The 25,651-nt window shown below is 43.4% G+C and overlaps 2 protein-coding genes across 4 annotated transcripts in view; one reads left to right on the forward strand and one right to left on the reverse strand.

The window, feature by feature from the left end:
* Positions 1-4,885: 4,885 nt before the first annotated feature.
* Positions 4,886-15,859, reverse strand: LOC129711112 (GTP-binding protein Di-Ras2-like). Of its 3 annotated transcripts, none has more exons than XM_055658517.1 (2): positions 15,757-15,859; positions 4,886-6,580 (listed from the first exon to the last, which is right to left on the reverse strand). In XM_055658517.1, exon 2 carries the CDS (start codon positions 6,557-6,559, stop codon positions 5,963-5,965), a length of 597 nt encoding a protein of 198 aa, XP_055514492.1. In that variant the 5' UTR covers positions 6,560-6,580; positions 15,757-15,859; the 3' UTR covers positions 4,886-5,962. The 3 variants fall into 3 exon arrangements, with proteins under 3 accessions (XP_055514492.1, XP_055514493.1, XP_055514494.1); XM_055658518.1 differs by lacking the exon at positions 15,757-15,859 and adding an exon at positions 14,482-14,602; XM_055658519.1 differs by lacking the exon at positions 15,757-15,859 and adding an exon at positions 14,315-14,434.
* A 2,843-nt stretch (positions 15,860-18,702) lies between these two features.
* The window catches only part of haus8 (HAUS augmin like complex subunit 8), a 281,932-nt gene continuing 274,983 nt past the window's right edge, over positions 18,703-25,651 (forward strand). Inside the window, exon 1 of the mRNA XM_055658524.1 lies at positions 18,703-18,706. The gene's annotated coding sequence lies outside the window, so the exon portion shown is untranslated. The remainder of the gene's footprint in view (positions 18,707-25,651) is intronic.

Raw genomic sequence — 25,651 nt, forward strand, 5'->3', positions numbered from 1 at the left:
CTACGGCCTAGGCTGATCATCAACTCAGCACTGAAAAGGAATTATGGAAATATGAGACGATCTTACAGCAGCTAATAAGAACATAGGAGAAGCAAAAAATAAAGTGTCGGAAGGAACTGCAGATGGTGGTTTAAACCAAAGGTAGACTCAAAATGCTGGAGTGACTCTGCGGGACAGGCAGCATCTTGGAGAGAAGGAATGGGTGACGTTTTGGGTCGAGACCCTTCACTCGTTCAAGGGTCTTCCACTAATAAAAAAATATCTCAGCATTTACCTTCTCTTGCTTCCAAAGGATCTTATGTTTCAATAAGGTCTCCCATCATTCTACCAATGGACGCAAATTGGACCATAGGGATTCACCATTCCATCTCTCCGGATATGTCTCTAATATCAGATGTTAAATGGGATAACATCCTCTTGCTCTGAGACAGAAAAATCACCACCCCTCAGCATTGGGGCCGGGGTAGGAAGTGGGGAATTGACAGGGTGGTTATTTTGCAATACTACGCGATTTGTCCTTATCTAAAAAAATTAATTGGAACCGTTCTCTGATTAAATAACCCTACGATTCCTGCAGAAATTTTCTGAAAATATTTTACATTTTAAGATGAAATGCGCAAGGTTAGAATGTGCTGTGTTTTATCTTGCAGCCCTGCAAATCCCTGGAGAGGCTGCCCTGCTTACTCGAGCACTTTCTAACAGATGAAAACCTGAACTAACAGAGCGTGATTGCAAGGAGATTATATACTGTAAAACCTATGTATTTATATAACATTTATAATGACAGTAGGGAACTAAAATAAACCAAGTATCTTCGCTTCATGAAAAATACCCTGATTTAACCAAATTGAGTATGGAAACAGGCCCTTCAGCCCACCGAGTCCATGCTGACCATCAATCACCTGAGATTCTGTTATCCCACTTTTGCACCCACTCTCTACGCAGTATTTACAGAGACCAATTAACCCACAAACCCGCACCTCTTTGGGATGGAGAAAACCAGAGCACCTGGAGGAAACCTACATGGTCACAGGAAGGTACACAAAAATGTTGCAGAAACTCAGTGGGTGCAGCAGCATCTATGGTACGAAGGAAATAGGCAACGTTTCGGGCCGAATCCCTTCGTCAGACAGGTCACAGGAAGAATGTGCAAACTCCTCACAGTCAACAGCTAAGGTTAGGATTGAACCTCCTATGTCTCTGGTGCTGTGAGGTGTCAGTTCTACCCACTGTGCCACTTTGCCACAGCTAATATATTCATATTTTGCACCGTTAGTATATAAGTAATTGCAGATTCCATCTCCAAATTCCTGAACCAAGATACAATGGGCAGAAGCCGCCTTAAACTTCCTTTCCCGCCATCACAAGGTATTTTGAGTCAACAGTACTGCATAGAAAACAGGCCATTCAGCCTGAAATGTGCATGCTGACACTTATTGCTCCACATGGAACATTTCCGTTTTCCTTCCCAACTCAAAGAAAAAGGCTTTGATTCGTCCTTTTCTCCCTGTTTATCCATTTCAAGGGAATTTTGTGTTGCTGATTTCTCATAGGATGTTCCCTGCGGTTCAGTTTGTACTAGTTTCACCTGGACCACCATGTTCCAAGTTCAGGACTTCACACAAACGTTTAAACTGGCATAGACAATGTGCCAACTTCTAAGTGACATGAAATTGAGTCGTATCTGTTTTATTATGTAACCACAAAGATCCTATGACACTGAGCAAATCTCCGCAGATGCTGCATGACCCACTGAGTTACTCCAGCCCTTTGTGTTTAGCTCAGGATTCCAGCATGTTCAGTTCCTTGTGTCTCCGTCCCATGGTGTTATCCCATTTAACATCTGATTTTAGAGACAAACCCGGAGAGGTGGAATGGTGAAGATCTTATAGAAACATATAAAATTATTAAGGGATTGGACATGCTACAGGCAGGAAACATGTTCCTGATGTTGGGGGAGTCCAGAACCTGGGGCCACAGTTTAACAATAAGGGGGTAGGCCATTTAGAACTGAGACGAGGAAAAACTTTTTCACCGAGAGAGTTGTGAATTTGTGGAATTCTCTGCCTCAGAAGGCAGAGGAGGGCGATTCACTGGATGCTTTCAAAAGAGAGTTAGATTGAGCTCTGAGGACCAGAGGAATCAAGGGTTATGGGGAGAAGGCAGGAACGGGGTACTGATTGTGGATGATCAGCCACGATCACATTGAATGATGGGGCTGGCTCAAAGGTGCCTCCACTGGCACCTATTTTCTATGTTTCTGTTTCTATGAAGAGAAGAGCTATCCTGAGGTCCTGGCCAATATATATCTCCCTGTCACCATGCTATTACCAGGTCACCTGGTCATTATTGCCTTTGCTTTTATTCAAAGATTATAGTGTACAAATAGGCTGGGAGCTCAGGCGACGCATTGCAAGATGGCGTCGGAGTCTGGCAACTCTTTACGTTCTTTTGCCCGAAGACGGTGCATTGGCATCCGATAGACACACTGAAATCTCTTTTCTACCTGTAAGTAGAGCATAATTTCAGTTTTGCCTTATCTATTGTACTTGAGTTTGACTTGATTGCACCTATGCCTAATCTATCTGATCTGCTTGGATAGCACGCAAAACAAAGATTCATTAGAACTGGTGAAGTGAGAGAACAAGTATGTTTTAAGCCATATAAAAGTGGATGGGGGTGGAGAGAACAATGGGGATGTATTTTGAATCAATCTGAAGAAGGTTCTAACCTAAAGCATCATCTGACCACTCTCTCCCCAGGTGTTGCCTGACCGATTGAGTTACTCCAACATTTGGTGTTTTGCTTGCGATTCCAGCATCTGCAGCTTCTTGTGTCAGTAGCAGAGATTGACTTGGATGTTGTTACTGGCTAAAGGCTGGGACCGTCTTGGTCTGTGGTCAACTATTTCTATTCAAGTCTTCATGCGTTCCCAAGTCGCCCCTTATAAACGTTTAATAACTTTTCACAGGGGTAGAGTACAGAAATGTGTCATTGTGTCCTGTTTCCTGTAGGGCCGAGATGGCCTTGTAGGGCCGAGATGGCCTGTTTCCGTGCTGTAATTGTTATATGGTTATATGGTTATATGGTACACAACACAGAAACAGCCGTATTGTTCATGGTTTTATTAGAAAATAAACACAATTAGCAAACATGTTACATTGAGATATGGCAATAGTCATTTGTTAAAGGAAGACTATCTTCTACAATAAACTAAATTTCATAAAAATATTATCTAGTGTATTCTAGCCTGTTGGACGTATAGACTCAGTTTATGTTCATTCATGCATTGGAGTAGATAGATGTCATGACGCAAACATTTATTCAACCGGGTGAGCATTGATGTTGCCCTTAGACTAATCTCTATTGCACTGCATGTAATGCAGAAAACTGATCAGCCTGCAAGGTTTGGACTGGTTGGCACTCCAACTTGACATGCTTACGCTTGTGTTCTCAACTGTGTGAAATCCCATTCGGTACTCTATGAGACCAAACTTTATCGTAACTCAGCTTCCAATGGGGCAAATCATTATATAGCAGGAATCCATTCATCTATTTGTGGTAAGTAAATAATGGAAGTCTGTACTTAGAGTTGAGATCCTACCTGATAGAATCCGGTACTGAGATTAGGAAGCGGAAGTTCGCAATATAAGGAATAAATCATGAGACAAAGTGCTGCCTAATGCCCCTGTCCCACTTATGCCCCTGTCCCACTTAGGAAACCTGAACGGAAACCTCTGCAGACTTTGCGCCCCACTCAAGGTTTCCATGCGGTTCCCGGAGGTTGCAGGTGGTTGCCGGAAGTTGCAGGTAGTGGAAGCAGGTAGCGGGACTGACAAAAACCCCCGGGAACCGCACAGAAACCTTGGGTGGGGCACAAAGTCTCCAGACGTTTCCGTGGGACCTTTCTTGAGACTGAGAATTCAGCCTCAAGAAGGGTCGCAACCCAAAACACACTAACCCATGTTCTCCAGAGATGCTGCCTGACCTGCTGAGTTAGCCCAGCACTCTGTTTTGTAAACCAGCATCCGCAGTTCCTTGTTTAAGGAATAAATCATGGTAGGTTCTAGTAACCCAAATTTGAATTCTCAGTGAGAATTTTGGAAACCTAGGGCACAACTAAAGATGAGTTGTTTGTTCAATAAAGGGTGCTGGACCTTTGAGAATCTCAATACAGTTCATCCATTGAACACAATATTACCTTCAGTCCTATAGCTTCAAATCACCCTCATAACGTGTAGCTGAGTCCATGGAGTGGGGAGAGGTATCAGAATGTTACTATGTGTTTGTGTCTTGCCCGTGTACGATTCCCAGTGTGAGAACATCCAGTGACCCAAACACCACCATCAAGAAGCCAAATGATCAACTCTTCCATCCAGTGGAAGGAAATTTAAGATGAAACACATTATAATAATCCAGCACAAACACCAATTAATTCAATTACATCAGCACTGTGCATGTGTATAAGTCAAGTACTTTGTGTAATACAAATATATACAGTGATAGTCACAGTCCTCCAAGAACAGTACTGTTTAGGGTACTGGGAATTCAGCAAAAATTAAACTTTCTATAATGGAGTAGATTATGCAGGGCAGGTAAGCTATCTGTAATTTTGTGATCTTGTTGTTAAATTAGCTCAGAAAAAAGATGAGGGTAATCTTAAATACAGGACAGTAATTTGCGTCTTATCCAAGATAAAATTATGATACATCTTTTTTTAATCTTAATCTCTTGCTTACTGTAACCATTTTATAAGCAAGCAAATAATGGTATCTTTCAAAAAGCTTGATTGTGCTCTGCAGGCTGGGGCAGGCCTGTTCTAACAACTCATAATACCCCTCAGGTACACAAAAATGCTGGAGAAATTCAGCGAGTGCAGCAGCATCTATGGAGCGAAGGAAATAGGCAACGTTTCGGCCCGAAACGCTGCCTATTTCCTTCGCTCCATAGATGCTGCTGCACCCGCTGAGTTTCTCCAGCATTTTTGTGCACCTGGGATTTTCCAGCATCTGCAGTTGCTTCTTAAAAACTCACAATACACCCTCAAATGTCAGGGGTGTAATTCTGCACTGTACAAAGTTTTAATGTTGAAACAAAGGAAATCTAAATTCAACCTGGGAGTCCAGTGCAAAATAGTGGTGGCTTAACTTGTTAACACTCTCTTAACTCCCCCACCTCTCTATAGGCACTTATACCATGTTTCGTATCTGTGTGAATATTTGACACACGCTTTGTATGTTGCTTGACTTGCTCCCATTTGTGCTTCTAAAATATCATTGTTTATCCTGGTATCTCCTAGTTACCACAACAATATTTGAAATGAAAAGTAACCAATAACAATTAAATGAGGCGGAATATAGTTAGAAAACTTCTAAAGCTGTGCAGCCCGACTATTCAAGAGTTATTGATTGAATGCTCATTTTGTGGCTATTTATGCCACGGGCCACAAAATCTACAGCGATTATAGAGAATGTGCTTTTGATATAACATAAGTTTAAAAAGTGAATACATTCAGTAAATTACATTATGATACAGGGGTGGATAAGACTAAAAGTAGATGAATTAATCAAACCTACAAGGATTATACAGGAAACCCCCATCTTACCTTTAATGCCATGAAGAATACCTGGGAGAATGGATAGTCAAAGGACTTTAAGGGGGTGATTCCAGTGGCAGCTGGTTAAAGCACATTTTCTGCTTTAGTTATGAATTTTGCCTTGGATCAAATTATATTCTTTGTTGATTATGTTTTTAAGAGGTTTTATTGCCTAAATTCTCTAAATAATTAGCAAGTACAATGGGTGAAGGAAAGTAAATGTGATGTAGGGAGGTTATAATGCTTTAGTCAGCTTACAAAGGACAGGATGTTGAATGAATATGCAACAGGGGATGGTGCCACATTTACTGACCTAATAGACTAATTGAAATAAGCAACGCTGTCCGTTTGTCTACAGAATGCAGTCTACATGATGCTGCATTTCCCCTTTAATTTCTCTGTTCTCTTCTGCTGTTTGGACTTCTTCCCGTCAATATTCAGTCTCATGGATCTCCGCTTTTCCAAGTTAAGCAGTTCCTGGAAAAGCTCTTTGACGTTGTGGTTCATCTTGGCTGAGGTCTCCATGAAAGCACACTTCCACTCCGTGGCCAAGGCTTCCCCAACCTTGCTGTCCACTTCCTTGGCCGTCTCGTCGCACTTGTTCCCCACCAACATGACGGGGATGGTCTCGATGTTGCCTTTGATCTGCAGGATCTGCTGATAGATGGGTTTCAGCTCTTCCAGCGATTGGCGGCTGCAGATGGAGTAGACCAGGATGAAAGCGTGACCTCGGGAAATGGAGAGCCGCTGCATTGCCGGGAACTGGTGCGAGCCGGTTGTGTCGGTGATCTGGAGGGTGCAGACACTCTTATCACAGCTGATCACCTGCCTGTAGGTGTCTTCAATGGTTGGAATGTAGGTTTCACGAAAGGTCCCTTTGACAAAACGTAGCACCAGGGAGCTTTTTCCAACACCCCCAGCCCCAAACACCACGACATTGTAATCATTACTCTGCTCGGGCATTTTCTAACGAGATCTTCTTACCTACAGATAAAGAGTGATAAAACAATAATCCAATCAATGACCAATTTCAATTACGGATTTTGATTGATTGAAAAATACAGTTTGGAAAGGGGCCCTTCGACTCACCGAGTCCACACCCATCATCACTCACCCACTTATACTAGTTCTATACAATCCCACTTTGCCACACACACTAGGGGCAATTTTACAGAGGCTAATTGATCTACAAACTTGCACGTCTTTAGTATGTGGGGGGAAAGCAGAGCATCCGGCAGAAACCCAAGTGGTCACAGGGAGAACATGTCGCACCCATGGTCAGGATCAAACCTGGGTCTCTGCAGTAGGTACACAGCAGATCGAGCACCATCTAAGGAGAAGGAAAGGAATGGTCGGCGTTTTGAGTTGAAACCCTGAATCCGGACACATCCTTGGGAACATTAGTACTCACCTCCGGGAATTGAACCCTGTGTTCCAACCAATATGTATTCCTCAAGTAACAGGCCAATACCCGATTAGCTGGTACATATCATTTTGATATGTGCATATTGACCCCTGCATTGTATCAATGGAAAAATGCGTAGGTATCAAAGGTACTCTGTTGACTTTGAAATGTCCTGAGGTCACATTTGCTGTACATTAAGGTAAGCCTTTCTTTTACAAGACACAATGCTTACCAGAAACTGCAACTAAAGGAAAATCTAAACACAAGTAAGAAATGGATGCATACTTGAAAATCTTTATATTCTTCATGGAAAATGTGCAGATGTAATAAAATGTCAAATGCATTTATAGACTTCGCTGGAGAACCACATATAAACTGACCTGAACTCAATTAAAATCTTTAGGAAACAGATTTGCCCTCTCTCGATATTCGAAACAATTTCCAGCAAATGGGACAGAACTCTGCCAACCTTTCACAGCCCAGTGTCTGAGTCTCAGAATGGATCACATTCAGGTTATGTGAAAGTGGCCAAAATCCACAATACAACTACCAGTCTTAGTTTGGGCAGTCAGTGTTAATTAACAGATTGTCCTGAACTTCCAAGATGATTTATTTTCTGGGAAACTCATAGTACCATGAAGGACAGCTGATTGTCTTAGTCTCTAACCTAAAGCCAAATTCTATTTCCCATAGGACATTGAATTAGATGTTATATTTAAACTCTCTCCATGTTATAATACTGTCCATATCAGTCTATATTAAACACTACAGCCTCCAAATAAACTCTGAACTACATAAACAGGGGCAAAGGTTTTGTCTTTTTGCACTATTATTGTTTGTGAGTTTGTTTTTAAGTGTAAATATGTGTGTGTATCTCTCTCTCTCTCTCTCTATATATATATATATATATATATATATATATATATATATATATATAGAACCAGGGGGCATAGTTAGAATAAAGTGAAAGCCATTTAAGACTGAGGTGAGAAAAAACATTTTCACCCAGAGAGTTGCGAATTTGTGGAATTCCCTGCCACAGAGGGCAGTGGAGGCCAAGTCACCGGATGGATTTAAGAGAGAGTTAGATAGAGCTCTAATGGCTAGTGGAATCAAGGAATATGGGGAGAAGGCAGGCACGGGTTGGACGATCAGATGATCACAATGAATGGTGGCTCAAAGGGCTGAATGGCCTCCTACTGCACCTATTTTCTATGTTTCTATGTTTCTATACATTTAGAACTTTATTTCCTTTCATTATATTGTTTACAGAGTACTGTGTTTACATCTTCTGTTGTGCTGTTGCAAGTAAGAATTTCATTGTTCTATCTGGGACCAATGTAATAACATATGACTACTCTCCTGGGTAGAAGTCCACTCAGCTTATTTTACATAATAACTAATCTACTCCCTAAATTGCATTCTCAGCATTTGCCGTCATCCTGACCTCTCCAAGGTTGCACTCAGGACATACACTGGCATAATGATTTTATGACAGGATACTTGGCTTCCATCTACAAGGCTCCAGTCTGGAATGTGATGGAATTCTCTCCACTTACCTGAATGAGTGCAGCTTCAACACAATCAAGTAGCTCGGCACCGTACAGGACATAACAGTCTGCTTGATAGCCACCCCTTCCACAACCATTCACCCACTCACACCATCACCTACACACACTAGCAGTAGTTTGTACCATCTAAAGAGTGTACTGCACTATCTCACCAAGACTCCTTAGACGGCATCTTTCAAACCCATGACCTCTGCCAGCTAGAAGGACAAGGCCAGCGAATGCAGGAGAAAACCAGCACATGAAAATTTCCCTCTGAGCTATGCACCTTCCTATCCTTGGAAATATCTCTCTGTTCCTTCACCATCGCTGGGTCAAAAATTTGGGACTGTCTCCCTCACTCTCTCCCTAACAGCACTGTGTGTATACCCATGCATCACAGACTGCAATATTTACATACTGGTCATCCCCTCTTCTCTCCTCTCCTGTCGGGCAGAAGATATGAAAGCTTGAAACCACGTACCACCACGTTCAGGAACAACTTCTTCCCTGCTGCTTCCAGACTACTGAACAGACCTCCCATAAACTAAGGGTCTAGTCCCCAATTGCCCAACCTACCATATTGTGGCCCTTGCACTTTTTATTTTTTTATGTGCACTTTCACTGTAGCACTATATTCTGCACTCTCTTGTACCATGCACGATTGTACTCATGTATGGAAGGATTTGACAGGATGGTGCACGTAACAAAGATTGTCGCTGTACCTCAGTACACGTGGCCATAATAAACCAACACCAACACCAGTTCAAGAAGGCAGCTCACTAGCACCTACTAGAGGGCAATTAGGGATGGGCAATTAAATTCTACCTCAGCCTGAAAAGCCCACATCCATTCATGAATATAAATAAACAGAATTGTCAGTGTGCTTCCATATGAAATCTTTAGTTTTTTTTTTTAAAACTAAGTAAAGTAAATACATTGGGACCTAAATCTTCTTTTACTTAAAGATTATTTTTTTTTCTTTCCTCATCTCATTCTAATCATGGTTGAAGGAAATCTTGGCACATTGTAACAAGAAAAAAATCTTGGCTAATTCTTTGAACAACACCTCAGTTGTGACATGGATGTCAAAACGATACAACACTGTATACTTCTGTATCAGAAATATAATTTAGAATGCAAAGTAAAATAGTTCTGAATCGAGTCAAAACATAAGCTGACATTGCACTATGACAGCTGGATCTTTAGCTGATGGCTTGTCACTGATGCAACATTCATTGGCAGGAACTGTAAAGCGAGATCATTCAAATGCCAATGATTAGACAGTACTTTCTGTGTGAAATGCTGGCAAGGGATTTCGTATGGTTGCATTCAATAGGCCAATAAAGATGATGAGATTAGGAAGGTGCTTTAGCAGTTATAGTCATTCATAGTGCATTGAAGGGGACTGCACAGGAATGGGCCCTTTGGCCCACAATGTCTGTGCCGAACATGATGTCAAGATAAATGAATCTAATAATTTGCCTTCACATGGTCCATACACCTCCATTCCCTGCGTATTCATTTGAAGTGCATATACAGTTAGTGTACATTTTAAGCTGAAATTTGAATGTGAAATTATGGTCTTCGAGAAACCCAATTATATAGGAATTTTATCATTAGCGCGAAGGCTCATATTCTAACTGCTGCCGAGGGAAGTTCTTTAAATGACATTTCACCATTACATCCAACAGATTCCTCCATGCTGTTAAGAAATTGCATTTCTGTACGGTATTACTGTAACATTTCATGATTCCAGCATTTGCAGAAGGAATGGTATGTGCTTAACAAATCTCAACGATGAAAAGTAACTGAATCAAATGCAGAGAAGCTGAACCATGTAATAAATCACATCCATCACACCCAGCGCTAACAGGTGACAGCGGTTGATATAAGGAGCTCAAACCTGCTGAGTTTCCAGCATTTTCTGGTTTTATTTCAGGTTTCCAGCATTTGCAGTTTTTACCCATTATCTATAGTGATCTGTGTTGACATGGACCAGACCAGAAACTATATTGAAACATGAACTCTCAAAATCATCCAGGCTGACCTGGGTCTGCAAGTTCGGTTATGTGTTATTAATAGTATATTAAAAAAACAAGTATAACCATGCAGTCAAGAGATGGTAACATGAATGATCTGACAGAGCCCGCTATTAGTACCATGTGCGTAGAATATACAGCACATGAAATGGCCCCTCGATCCACAATGTCTGTATCAAACATAATGCCATAATAAACTAATTGTCTGCACATGATCCATATCCGTTCATTCCTAGCATATCCATGTGCCTATATAAAAGCCTCCTAAACACCACAATCATATCTGCCTCCACCACCACCCCTGGCAACAAGTTACAGGCAACTAGTACCTTCTGGGTACAAAACTCGCCCCACGCATCGCATTCAAACTTTGTCCCTCTCACCTGAAAGCCACACCCTCTCTCATCTTTAACATTTCCACCCTGGGAAAAGGGTTTGAGAAGGAACTGCAGATGCTGGAAAATCGAAGGTACACAAAAAAGGCTGGAGAAACTCAGCGGGAGCAGCAGCATCTATGGAGCGAAGGAAATAGGCGACGTTTCATCCCGAAAACCTGGGAAAAGGGTTCTGATTGTCTATCCTATCTATGCCTTTCATAATTTTACATACTTGTATCAGATCTGCCCTCAGCCTCTAGTGCACATGTGGACATTCATATATACAAAGCTTATTGTTATAGAAAATTACTTACCTCAAGATAACAGGCCTTGGCTCCAACACTACCCAATCTTAAATCGTGAAATGCTTTCAAGAGATTTTATTGTTTAATTGGCCAACTTGCTGTTCATCCATCCAAGCGATATAGACTCAATTTCTATGGTGTACAGTAGAGAGCCCATGCTCACAAAATTAGAATATTTCTATCATTACAAAATTAGACACTTGCATTTCAATTCAGAAAGGCCTTGTCGCACAAAGACTAGATCAGTGGTTCTTAACCTGGGGGTCATGACCCCCCTATGGGGGTCGTTTGGGGCTTTGCCGGGGGTCATGAAGGGAACACAAATAACATATCAATTTGTTGAGCCCATGTTTAGGAACCTAACTGGTACGTACCACATACAGTATTTAATTCGCGTGTGCTCGTACTGGTGCCAAAAAGGTTAAGAACCACTGGACTAGATGGATGTAAATGAGCAAACCTGCTCAGCCAAGGAAGGCGGGTGGCTGATGTTTCCCAAAAGATCTTAAGAGGAGGATACTTTTAAAGCTGTTAAAGATACTTTACTAGGGGTCTGATTGGGTTACATTTGATGTTAGATTGCTTGATGTTCTGACTGAAAACTTAATGTAGAAACTGTCCCCTCCCCAGGGCAGGCACCGTGCTAATATTTACACTCCAACTGATATTCCTTACCTTGCTGAGCACAACTACATCAAATCTTGGTAAAACTGCGAACATATTCCCATTGTTTAAGTTCAGGCTTATTATTGTCACCTGTACTGAGGTACATGGGAAGTTTTGTTTTTGCATGCTATCCAATCAGATCAGATAATACTCTATATAAATACAATCAAGTCAAACTCCAGTTCAATAGGCAGAGCAAAATGAAAAATACAGAGTGCAGAATATAGTTCTCATCATTGTAGTGCATCAGTTCCATTGACAGAGTCCAATGGGACTGATGGGATCGTGAATCGGACAGTACCTTAGCTTATGGAAGGTCGTTCAGAATCCTGATAATAGAGGGGACGAAACTGATTAGTTGAATGCCTTCAGAACATCCCACTCCCTCAACCTATCCAACCCACCGCCCCTGTCCAACAATAACAACCTGCATTTATAAAAACCCATTCACAAAGAAATTCATTCCAGGCCACTTACATGGACAAAACAAAACATGAAGATACAGGCAAATAAATGGAGGTAAAATTAAAATATTCTGAACTAATTGTTTTTCTACACTTTTGGGCATTTAGCGTTTGGGTAGCAATATTTCCAATTGGTGGGCATCGTTTGAATGTTCTTAATTTAGGTTTAACTCCTTCCATCGGCAGTAGAAAAATTCTTAAGGGGTTGGACAGGCTAGAAGCAGGAAGATTGTTCCCGATGTTGGGGAAGTCCAGAACACGGGGTCACAGTTTAAGGATAAGGGGGAAGTCTTTTAGGACCGAGATGAGAAAAACATTTTTCATAACAGAGAGTGGTGAATCTGTGGAATTATCTGCCACAGAAGATAGTTGAGGCCAGTTCATTGGCTATATTTAAGAGGGAGTTAGATGTGGCCCTTGTGGCTAAAGAGATCAGGGGGTATGGAGAGAAGGCAGGTACAGGATACTGAGTTGGATGATCAGCCATGATCATATTGAATGGCGGTGCAGGCTCGAAGGGCCGAATGGCCTACTCCTGCACCTATTTTCTATGTGTCTATGTTTGCACCGCGCATGGTGGCAATGGGCTGCTGTGAACAACGCTGCCGTGAAGGAAATAGTTCTGACCGTTCAAAGGTCATTGTCACACAGAGAGTATCACTGTCTCTCTCAAGCACTGTCCCTACGTTAATGCACGGCACTGATGCTGGAATCCACGGCAACGTGCCCACGCTTTTAAGTTGCAAACATTGCCAGGAATTCCCCCCCAGTGTATATATCCCCGCTGGCGCTAACATCGTGGACGTTTTTATTAAAGCTGAGATCTTCCCAACCCAACCCGCAATCGCCCAGGAACACAAAGGGCAGTTTGTTTCATCAGCTGGAACTTCTCAAGAAAGCAAATGCGCAAGAAATAAATATCTCGTCGGTCGCTGGTTTAGACTGGTTGGTAGTGAGTGCATGTTGATAAATTGTATCCCAATCACCACAGTCGTCTCCTCAAATCCCCGTTTGTATGAAGACTCTGGGCGAGGGGAACGATGCGGGGTTCTGATTCATTCGGTAAATCGGTGGCATTTGATTCAAATGCCTTTAAATAAAAAAAACCTTGGTTCAAATACATTTAAAATGTTGAAACCCCCTGAGTGGATATGATTATTCATCGGGACGGATTGGATCACAAACACACAAACAGCCCGTGTCCAGGGTCCCTACACTGGGACTAAAACGCGGTGCAATTAATTATTTTTATACGCATTTATTATATTTTATAATACGGTTTTTAAAAATGGATGGTGTCTTGTTATGGTTTGTGTCGAACCAAATGATCGCCCCGTTATTGCCATATCAGCGAAACTTTTTTCTTAGAAGGAAACTGACAGGTGAATGTGAATTTATTTGCAGCCTCCACGTTTGCGGATAAATTGGTGACTCGCAGCTTCCAGTTTCACACACGGATCCCCTTTGCACGCTTACACCGCCTCACACGTGCACGCCGTGGTTCCTGGCACTTATCCCCGACCCCTTACACGTACAGCTCGAAACTGCACAGGTTCGGGCTGGATCGCCGCTGTTTGCACCCTCGCCGTGGTACACATGGTCGATAGCTAACTACTTGCTCAAAGAAACACCGACAAGATCCACTAGCAACACACATGTACTCCGATCTGACAGCGCTTAATATCCCCACTCACGTGCACATACACACACACACTGAATATCCAACCTTCACTTCACCCCCAATGTAATGGCTTTTCTCTCTCTCTCTCTCTCTCTTCTCTCTCTCTCTCTCTCTCTCTCTCTCTCTCTCTCTCTATCTATCTATCTATCTCTATCTATCTATCTATCTATCTTTGATCAGATCGGCACAGAGCATCGGTCCCAGTAATACGTTCCCCTGTTTTATTCCTACCTTTGCAGGGCGCGATTAGGCTGTGTCTCTCTCGGAGTGTGAACAATTCAGACTCGTTAACACATTGCATACGCGTTTCGGAAATTGCCAGCAGCGCGGGATGCAGGAGCATGTATCTATCTCTCTATCTATCTGTCTGCCCCGCGCGTCATCGAGAGCACATTTACCTTCAGTGCGTGTTGGAACTGTGCGTAGCGATGTTTCCCGAGTCCGGATGTGTCTCCTTTTACATTCTGGCTCACAGTTTCAGCACCCCACCACCGCGGACAGCTCCCGGGCTCAGCATATTCCACCAACCCCCGAAGTATTTGCGTTATTTATTTATTTACACAGATACAGAGTCAGTCACACACACACACACACACGACACACACACGACATACAGAGCCACACACGCACACTTAACCGGAGCGTTGCATTTAGTTAACCTGCCCTCTATCCTTGTATGTAAATAGTAATCGACATTGCAATAGTAACACTGCATCCATACAATGTGCTGAAATTCTCATTGTTGCCTCCTGAAGCAAAGGGACCAAAATCTCTCTCGTGGAATCATTCCCCCTTCGAACCTCCCCAAATCACCATGGATATCATTCCGTTTGACACGGATCCTTGACTTGCCATCGGTTGCTGAGCTTTATCCTGTGAGAATAAGATATTTGACTGAATTTCTTTCTCTTCCCCCTTCCCATCCCCTCCCTCTCTCACCCCGGTCCCTGTTCCGCCTTCACAAGGGGGACTGCGGTAGATAAGGTGCCCATTCCGGAAAATAAAAGAAAAGACTGGCAGGGCCCAGAGAGAGAGAGAGAGAGAGAGAGAGAGCGAGGGGGGGGGGGGGGGGGGGGGGGGGGGGGGGGGGGCAGCTCGGACAGACCGCATTTCTTTTTAAAATTGATTCAATCTCCACATCCAATGCTCGGGAAATGCGCTTTAAAAAAAAATCAGCTTCGACCAGTTAGTGGTACATCTCATTCATCTCCGGCTCCTCGTTTTAAAAACTCATTACACGCTTCTCATTCAACGTTTCAACTTCCCCAGCCTCTCCTTACCGAATGAATGACTTTTCCACCCCTACAACATCCCTCCAAATGCATTATCATTTAACTCGCGTTACTCCCCAGACGGTATATTTCCCCAACGGAGAAAATCCTGAACCGCCGAGCTCCGGCCTCACCAACCCTACACCCCCCCAAATACATTATTAATATCGGTTTAGATTGCGCTTAGAAATGATAGCTTGTAATGCTTCCACATCGCGTCAACTCTGTTTCACGTTTCAATCTCTACTAAAACAAGGGTTCTTCTTAGTTAAAAAAAAAACATGCATCGCTTAATTTAACACAACCGAGATCCATCTCCTTAAAGTGGCGCTGGAAATGAATCTATCGCCTTTTTTTTATGACCCTCCTCTGATTACTTTCGTCAGTTGCAAATAGAATTACCTCTTGTAGATCCAAGAGCGGCGCCAGAAGTGGAAGGGACGAGTGCGGAGTCTTGGACGCTTTGTTGAAAAACACTTGGACTGCAAGAGTTCATCAAGCGATTCCGAAATTATATTTAGAACGAACGGGTGGCTGGCTGCATGGGGTGTAATCTAATGCTGGGTCCAAGTCATTTGACAAACCGCTACAAACATGCATCAGGGGGGTGGCGGGACTTTATTATAATTTCAAAACCAATTGATTCACACATTGTGTTTAAGCCGCTCTAAATGAAGGCGACAAAATGCCTTGAGTAATTGTGGGCGCAGCAAAGACAATGTCTGCGACCCAAAGTCTAGAAGTTGGAAACGTGGTAAATGTAGATAGTTCACAAAGATTAATTACTGGACATTACTGGAAATATTGAATGGAATAATTAATAACGTGACCAATAACACTACACATCTAATGTTCCGATTTTAACAAATGTCCTCAAAATTTATTTCTACAAAGTTGAAACAAGGAACTGCAGATACTGGTTTACATGAATAAGACACAGAGTGCAGGAGTAGCTCAGCGGGGGTCAGGTCAGGTAACATCTTTAGTTTAGTTTATAATTCTTATGTGTACAGTGAACAGCTATTTGTTGAATGCTATCCAGTCCAATCTCTGGAGAACATGGGTAGGTGACTTTTCGGGTCGGGACCCTTCATCGGACTTTACTGCTAGTATTTTAAAGAAACTGCGCGGAAACAGACCCTTCGGCCCATCGAGTCAGCGCCGACTAACCTCCGCACACTATGGACAGTTTTACAAGCATTGACTTAAAAACCTGTACGTATTCCGAGTGTGGTGGGAAATCGGAGCACCCGAAGAAACCCGCAGAAATGGCTCGAATATGCCAGAGATATTCGGCAGGTCAAGCATCAGCTGTACAAAGAGTATCAGTGAGCTGAACTATGAACTCACCCGGTACCCCACCTCCTCTCCTCACCTCAGAGGTTCCTCTACTCGTTTCATCTCCTCAGAAGCTGCCTGACGGAGTACTTCCAGCACATTCTGTTTTTATTATGGATTTTCAGCATCTATAGTTTGGTTTTGTTCTTCAAAGCCACACGACCTCCTGCCACAGTGTGTGAGACTCCGGAAAACACAGAAGTGGACCATTTGTAACTGCTTGCAAAGGTGGGCTGGCAAGTAGTCCGTCGGTTCAAGGTATAAGCAAGAAAACACATAGTACTGGAAGAACTCAGTAGGTCAGGCAGTATCTGTGGAAGGTTTCTGCACAGTCAAGCGTAATCCACGTCTGCATTACCAGCAGAGTCCAGTTGCAACAAATGTATATATATATATATATATATATATATATATCTATATTACTAAAACTCTGTTCTTGACCGGTTTCGGCTTTCTGTGCTGCGGTTTCCGAGAGTACGCCGCCACCTACAGCCGTCATTTTTGGCCACCTCGCTCAGAGCCCCCCTCCGCCGCATGTGTGCGAGGATTTTTCCCGTCGATGAAAATTGACAGAGATATTAATGTTTTTACAACATTCCCCATTCTCTCTGCTACCCCTGCTGGAGGGAGTGGGAGCGACTATAAATCCAGGAAGTGGTGTGCCTCAATCAGTCTCTGCAAGTGGTGTGCCTCAATCAGAGCTTTGAATGACACTGACAAATGTCTACAGCACTGTGAGTACCCTTAATTTGGTTTGAAAATGAAAATATGGTTAGAGGTAAAAAAGCACTGCCTGCAAATAGTTGTTTGTTTGGGTTGAAGTAAAAAGGCACTCTCTCTCCCCCCCCCTCCCCCCCCCCCCCCTCCCCCCCTCGCCCCCTCCCCCCCTCTCCTCCCCCCCCCTCTCCTCCCCCCCCTCCCTCCTCCCCCCTCTCCTCTACCCCCCCTCTCCTCCTCCCCCCTCTCCTCCTCCCCCCCTCTCCTCCTCCTCCCCCCCTCCTCCCCCCCTATCCTCCTCCCCCCTCCCCTCCCCCTCTCCCTCCTCCACCCCTCCCCCCCACCCCCCCCCCCCCCCCCCCCCTCTCCCCCCCCCCCCCCCCTCTCTCCCCCTCCTCCTCCCCCCCCCTCCCTCCCCCCTCCTCCCCTCCATTAGCGTGAGTGCGGGAGGGGGGGGGGTGGTTAGTGTGTGTGTCGCCTCCCCCCCACAACCACACGTTGGGGGAACAGACCCAACGGGTCTGCACATGGTCTAGTACATATATATATATATATATATACCCATTTGCATATTTCCATACATATATATATATATATAGGGTACACACGTTGCCTATTTCCTTCGCTCCACAGATGCTGCGGCACCCGCTGAGTTTCTCCAGCATTTTTGTGTACCTTCGATTTTCCAGCATCTGCAGTTCCTTCCTAAACTCCATATATATATATTAATATTAATTTTGGCTGCTCGATCAGTATATTTTTTAAATCCAACTTTTCTTTACTTGCTTCAAGGTTATTTTATCACCTCCTTTCCCATCAGTTCTCCACTGCACTCTAGCAGGTGATGTTGGCAAGGAACAATGTATTGGCCAGTACTCAAAAATACAACGTGAAGTTACTGAAAATGTGAAATAAAGGCAGAAAATGTGGGAGAGAATCGGACACAACTGACAGCAGCAGAGGATGGAGAAACAGATCAAATATCTCAGGTCAGTGATCTTACATTGATTTATCATTCTTAGATGTCTTGAAAATGTGACGGTGGATGCACACATTGGATTGCTGTGCTGTGGGCCCAGTGTGTTTGGTAATTGTATAGCTAAGCATGGTGTCAAGGTTGGAATTGGGACAGGAGGAAGGGGGCTTGCTAAGGCAACTTAGTTTAATTTAGAGATACTCTACAGCATGGAACCAGACCCTTCAGCACGACAACCATCGATCACCCGTTCACACTAGTTGTATGTCATCCCACTTTCTCATCCACTCCCTACAGAAGCCAATCAACCTGTACATGGGGTGGGACATCGCAACCTTCACGTGGTCCGCCCTGTTTCAACCAATGCAATCAACCTGGCGTGCACAATCAAATAAGATCAAATAGAACAAGTTGTCCTACAACTTTAGGCTGTGCATACCATACGCAAGAAGAAGAAGAAACCTATACATTTGGGATCTGAAAGGAAACTGGAGGGAACCCACATGGTCACAGGGAGAATGATGTACAAACGTTACGCAGACAGCACCCATAGTGAGGATCCAGCCTGGGTCTCTGGCGAGGCAGTAGTTCTACCCGCTGCGCCACTGTGCCGCCCAATATACACAACATAATGCCCCTGCTCAATCATTCCTTGTAAGTGAGAAATCAATGCAAGTATTACCTTCAAGGAGAGGACTGGCAACTTTTGTGGTTGCTGTTAGGCTGTCTAGACTGACAGGTGGCAGCTACTCACTTGGTTATCTCTGCACCTTAGTTACCTCAGCAGCAAAGGAGAAGCAGCAAGAAATAACACTCTTCTGGTTGGTTGATAGTGATTTGGCTGCTTTATATGAAGTGTGACATCTGGTGTGTGTGTGGTGTGTGTGTGTGTGTGTGTGTGTGTGTGTGCAAGACTTGGAGTGTGACAGAAATGCTCAAAACCTTTGTATAAATAGCTGTACTCCCACTCTCTTCTCATTGGCGAATGAAGTCACAGCACCTTTTGAGTATGCAAGACATTGGAGAAATGATCAAGGCGTGATTAAAATTGATAAATATTAATCCCTGATTATAATTAGGGGTAAACAGCAGAAATGCTTCTAAGTGGAAAATTAATAGACATAAAAAAGGTCAGAAGGATCAGGGGTGGGGCATGGCTCATGTCGAGCATCTATGTCCATCTGTTTGCCTGAACATCTGCACTTTGCTCTGAGTACTATCTAAACAACATTTACAATTTTAAAATCAATTGCTGGACCCAGTAGGGCACTAAGTGATGGAGTAACTTTGGAGTAGGTCAGGCAGCATCTCTGGAGAACATAGATAGATGATGTTTCGGGTTGAGACACATCTTCAAACTCTGGACTCAGTGACAGGGTAATTAATTCATGCATTCATCATCGTTGAAAACATTAGCGACGCAGTGGTGCTGGCTTCCGACGGGAACGGTGACGGACGCACCACACATCTCCATCCTCCAGTTCCTGCGGACTTCCCCCGCTGGAAGTCTTGGATTTTGGTGTGTGTGTGTGTGTTATCATCATTCCTTACAATGCTATGTACGACAGTGATCGCAACTTCTACTGAAGTGTGGATGGCTGTTGGCTCGCTAGAAGCTCATCCGCCCCTTTGGCAGATCTTGTTTTTGGTCTTGCTGGGGGTCCACAGACCCCCTCCTCACCTGGCAAACCAGGTGGGGGAGACGGTTTAGTCGCCGACTATCCGACCATGGAGCAGGTAGCACGGGATTACATGGTATATGTGGTGGTAGGGGATCTCCCCCCGACTGACCTGACCAGTCAGATAAGAAAAGTTTAATTTAACCTTTCTTGATTATAGTGTAATTATGAAATATCAATAAATCATTAATAAATAGCTGAAATTTTCAGTAGATTTTGTATACGACTATAAGAATTAGAGGGTAAAATATAACATTTGTGAAATTCCATTCTTTCTGCCAAATAAATGAGATGAGATCACCATTTCTCGCAAATGACAGAATGCCTTAAAAAATACTCAAAGTTTACAAACAGGAATCCAATTGTGTGGTTTTGAGAACATACACCATGAACACATGAACCTGGTGGAGAGAAATATGGATTTTTAAAAAGGGAGGGAGAGAGAAAACGGGGAATTACAGACCAGTTAGTCTAATGTCAGTAGTGGGGAAACTGCTAGAATCGGTTATTAAAGATGGGATAGCAGCACATTTGGAAAGTGGTGAAATCATTGGACAAAGTCAGCATGGATTTATGAAAGGTAAATCATGTCTGACGAATCTCATAGAATTTTTCGAGGATGTAACTAGTAGAGTGGATAAGGGAGAACCAGTGGATGTGTTATATCTGGACTTTCAGAAGGCTTTTGACAAGGTCCCACATAAGAGATTAGTATACAAACTTAAAGCACACGGTATTGGGGGTTCAGTATTGATGTGGATAGAGAACTGGCTGGCAGACAGGAAGCAAAGAGTAGGAGTAAACGGGTCCTTTTCACAATGGCAGGCAATGACTAGTGGGGTACCCAAGGCTCAGTTCTGGGACCCCAGCTATTTACGATATATATTAATGATTTGGACGAGGGAATTGAATGCAACATCTCCAAGTTTGCGGATGACACGAAGCTGGGGGGCAGTGTTAGCTGTGAGGAGGATGCTAGGAGGCTGCAAGGTGACTTGGATAGGCTGGGTGAGTGGGCAAATGCATGGCAGATGCAGTATAATGTGGATAAATGTGAGGTTATCCACTTTGATGGCAAAAACAGGAAAGTAGATTATTATCTGAATGGTGGCCAATTAGGAAAGGGGGAGATGCAATGAGACCTGGGTGTCATGGTACACCAGTCATTAAAAGTAGGCATGCAGGTGCAGCAGGCAGTGAAGAAGGCGAATGGTATGTTAGCATTCATAGCAAAAGGATTTGAGTATTGGAGCAGGGAGGTTCTACTGCAGTTGTACAGGGTCTTGGTGAGACCACACTTGGTGTATTGCGTACAGTTTTGTTCCCCTAATCTGAGGAAAGACATTCTTGCCATAGAGGGAGTACGGAGAAGGTTCACCAGACTGATTCCTGGGATGTCAGGACTTTCATATGAAGAAAGACTGGATAGACTCGGTTTGTACTCGCTAGAATTTAGAAGAATGAGGGGGGGTCTTATAGAAACTTACAAAATTCTTAAGGGGTTGGACAGGCTAGATGCTGGAAGATTGTTCCCGATGTTGGGGAAGTCCAGAACAAGGGGTCACAGTTTAAGTATAAGGGGGAAATCTTTTAGGACCGAGATGAGGAAAGCTTTTTTTCACACAGAGAGTGGTGAATCTCTGGAATTCTCTGCCGCAGAAGGTAGTTGAGGCCAGTTCATTGGCTATATTTAAGAGGGAGTTAGATGTGGCCCTTGTGGCTAAAGGGATCAGGGGGTATGGAGAGAAGGCAGGTACAGGATACCGAGTTGGTTGATCAGCCATGATCATATTGAATGGCGGTGCAGGCTCGAAGGACCGAATGGCCTACTCCTGCACCTATTTTCTATGTTTCTATGTTTCTATGCAAGGCTGGATCAGGCAATGAGAACCAGTTGAACTGACTTTTGATTATCTCTGTCTATTTTCCCCAAAGAAGGTGAATTGCAGTGATTTGATCCTCATGTATAGTCCCTTGTGCGTGGTGCGATGCCATTTTGGCGGTGACTAGCCAGCATCTTTAGCTTAAATCTCCAGAGTGGGTCTTGAATTCCAATCTAACTGCAAGTCAAGGTATGACCCAATGACCCAAAGATGATGAGAATTTTTAATAAATGCTAAACTGTTCTACACAACTATCCTGTAATGTCATTTCATTAATTGAATATTTATTAGTGCTCAAAGATAAATAGCAGGTTATTGATTCAGTCCTGGGGAAAGGTCAGCAATCTGAAACACTCACTATTTTCCTCTTCACAGATGATCCCAGACGTGCATTTCCTGCTCTTATTACAGATTATCCATTTAAAGGGTTAGCGTTTGCCTTTGGTGTTGCAAGAATTAGTTTTATTGGGGTGGGTCAGAAACAATAAATAAGGGTGGCACTGTAGCACAGCTGGAAGAGCTGCTGCCACACAGTGCCAGAGACCCGGATTAGATCGGGTGTTGTCTGTGTGGAGTTTGCACGTTCGCCTCCTGGTGCTCTGGTTTCCTCCCATATCTCAAAGGAGTGCAGGCTCGTAGGTTAATTGCTCTGTGTAAATTGTTCCTAGTGTGTTGGGAGTGGATGTGATAGCAGGATAACATAGAATTAGTTTGAATGGTTCGCCCAGGACCTGTTTCCATGCTGTATCTCTCTAAATGGTGGAGAGAGGATGTTAGACTCACACAGCACAGAAATAGGCCATTTGTACATATTTGCCCCATTTTTCAGCACCCAACCATTCAATACCATAGCATGTCAAATGCTCATCTAAATACCTAGTGTAGTGAAAGTCCATCTCCACCTTCCCGTTTCAAACCACCGTCTAGATATAACTATTCTTTCTCAAATTTAGTTTTAGTTTTAGACTGGGAACAGAATGTGGAAACAGAACCTCGGGCTTACCGAGTCCGCGCCGACCAGCAATCACCCGTACACTAGTTCTATTCTACATGTCAGGGACAATTTACAGAGGCCAATTAACCTGCAAACCTGAACGTCTTTGGAGGGTGGGAGGAAACTGGAGCTCCCGGAGAAAACCCACGTGGTCCCAGGCAGAACATATAAACTCTGTAGTTAGGATTGAACCCGGGTCTCTGATGCTGTAAACATAGAAACATAGAAAAATAGGTGCAGGAATAGGCCATTCGGCCCTTCGAGCCAGCATCGCCATTCAATATGATCATGGCTGATCATCTAAAATCAGAACCCCATTCCTGCTTTTTCCACATATACTTTGATTCCTATAGCCCTAAGAGCTAAATCTAACTCACTCTTGAAATGGCAGAGAGCTCTACCGTTGTGCCCTTGTTCTGCTATCATATCTTCTGCTGTTTACCTTAAACTTATGCTCTCTGGTTATAAGCACCTCTGCTGAGGGAAAACGTACATCACTGTCTGTGTTATCAATTGCTCCTGTTCATTTTGTGTATCTCATTCAGGTCTTCCCTCTGCCTTCTCTGCTCGAGTCAAGTTGAGTTTGTCACGGGCACAAGTACAGTGAGGTACAGGTAGAGTGAGAACCAAGCTTGAATATGAACAAGGTAAATAATTCCAGTTTCTGCCCATGACTAAAACGTACCATTGCAGGTAATATCTATAATCTCCTCTGCACTTCCTCCAGTCACACTGTTCCTGTTGTCTGGTGACCCAGAAATGCTCACTGTCTTCCAGCTGTAGTCAAATCAATATTGTTTAAAGATGTTCCATAACCTCTCCCCTCTTATATGTTGTGCTCCAACTAAGGCAAGTAATCTGTACGCCTTATCTCTGCCTTAGTAGGTAAGGTGCCACCACCATTTCTCAGACAATTTGGTTCTCAATTTAAACCACCTCCCTGTGCCTTCCCTAACATCTCTGTTAAGAGGAAAATAACATCACTATTTGCCTGATCTGACACCCCTTATCAGCTATCACCTTATGTGCTGCTCAGTGGCGGACTGGCCAGGGTGTCAGCTTGCCCGATGGCAAGTGGGCCCCTGATGAAGTGGGCCCCCTATATCAAGTGGGCCCCCTTTGTCTCCTGACAACCAATATTTTTTAGACCCAGTCCGCCACTGGTGCTGCTGCCTTCAGGGAGGCTTGGACATGTGCACCTAGAATTGAAGAAGGGTCTCGACCAGAAACGTCACCCATTCCTTCTCTCCAGAGATACTGCCTGTCCCGCTGAGTTACTCCAGCATTTTGTGTCTGTGTTCAGTCTAGACCAGCAACAGCAGGTCCTTCCTACACCGAACATTCTATTTCTGGTTAAGTGACACCAAACTTGCATTTTTATATCTTCTCTTACTCAAGGAAGAGAAGATGATGTGACTGAAGAATTCTATTGATGAGTGGGCCTAGTGACTTTTAACTAAGCTTTTAGAATGGACTCAAGACTGCTGGAACCTTATTCCTAACCTGTCCCTACTCGCCGTACATGGTCGGTGAAGGCCTCTGTTAGATAGATTCCAAGAGGATAATCCACTAACAATAAACGCCAGTGACACAAAAGCAAAACGTCGCAGATGCTGAAAATCTAAAACAAATGCAGTAAAAGCTGAAAAATCCCCAAATTATTTTTTTTTCACGTCTTTATGCTTTCCCATTTACATCACCAATTCACGCTCGCTAACCTGCCTTAGACATAGAGCAGTGGAGCGCAGGAACAGGCCCTTCATCCCATAATGTCCATGTTGAACACGATGCCAGTCTCTTACTGCACGCATTCCCTGCATATCCATGTACCTATCCAAAAGCTTTTTAAATGCCACTATTGTATCTGCACCACCACCCCTAGCAGCACGTTCCAGACAACCACCACACCACTATGTCAAAAAATATGCCCCGTTAAACTTTGCATCCCAACCTTCAAGCTGATCTCTAGCCTTTAACATTTTCACCATGAGAAAAATTAATATCATTACCCACCTTGTAAACTCGTTAAAAATGACATTAATTTCGAATGACATTGAGCCTTAATCCCCAGTCCTTAATTAAACACAGAGCACAAACTACAGTTGAAATTGACACTAATACGATGCTGTCCATGTCGTTTGCATAAAGAAGGATGGTGCCAAAATTAACAGCTATTCCACTCTACGTGATCTAATGTATCAATATTAACTCTATCTAGGTCAAAGCATGTAGCTAATTTAATCATCACAACAAAGGCTTTGAACCTATAGCCTCTATTGCACATCAAAATATAGGCTCTCTCTCTCTGTTTCTCTCTCACCCACATACATAGACAAGCTCTTACTTTTTCTCCCACTCTCCCACACTCTCTCTCTCTCTCTCTGTTTCTCTCCCCACTCTCTCCCACACACTCATTCTCACTGTTTCTCATACTCACACACGGTCACCCTCACACAGACATACTCATACAACCTTTCTCTCACATTCTAATACTCTCCTTACCTCTGCCGTCTGAACCAGTTAAGAATCTATCTACCTTTTTCAGATTTAGTCCTCAAGTCTGAGCTGTAAAATCTGTTGTGAACAAGTCACCTTTCGTTATTTTGTATAGAGTCTCACACAGATATTGCAACGCAGAAGGTTAATTTCCATGTTTACAATCATGAGTGTCAAAGGTTGCGATTGGAAATCTCACACCAGAGACTTGGAC

Source organism: Leucoraja erinacea, chromosome 29 (assembly GCF_028641065.1).
Source record: "Leucoraja erinacea ecotype New England chromosome 29, Leri_hhj_1, whole genome shotgun sequence".
Classification (NCBI taxonomy): Eukaryota; Metazoa; Chordata; class Chondrichthyes; order Rajiformes; family Rajidae; genus Leucoraja; species Leucoraja erinaceus.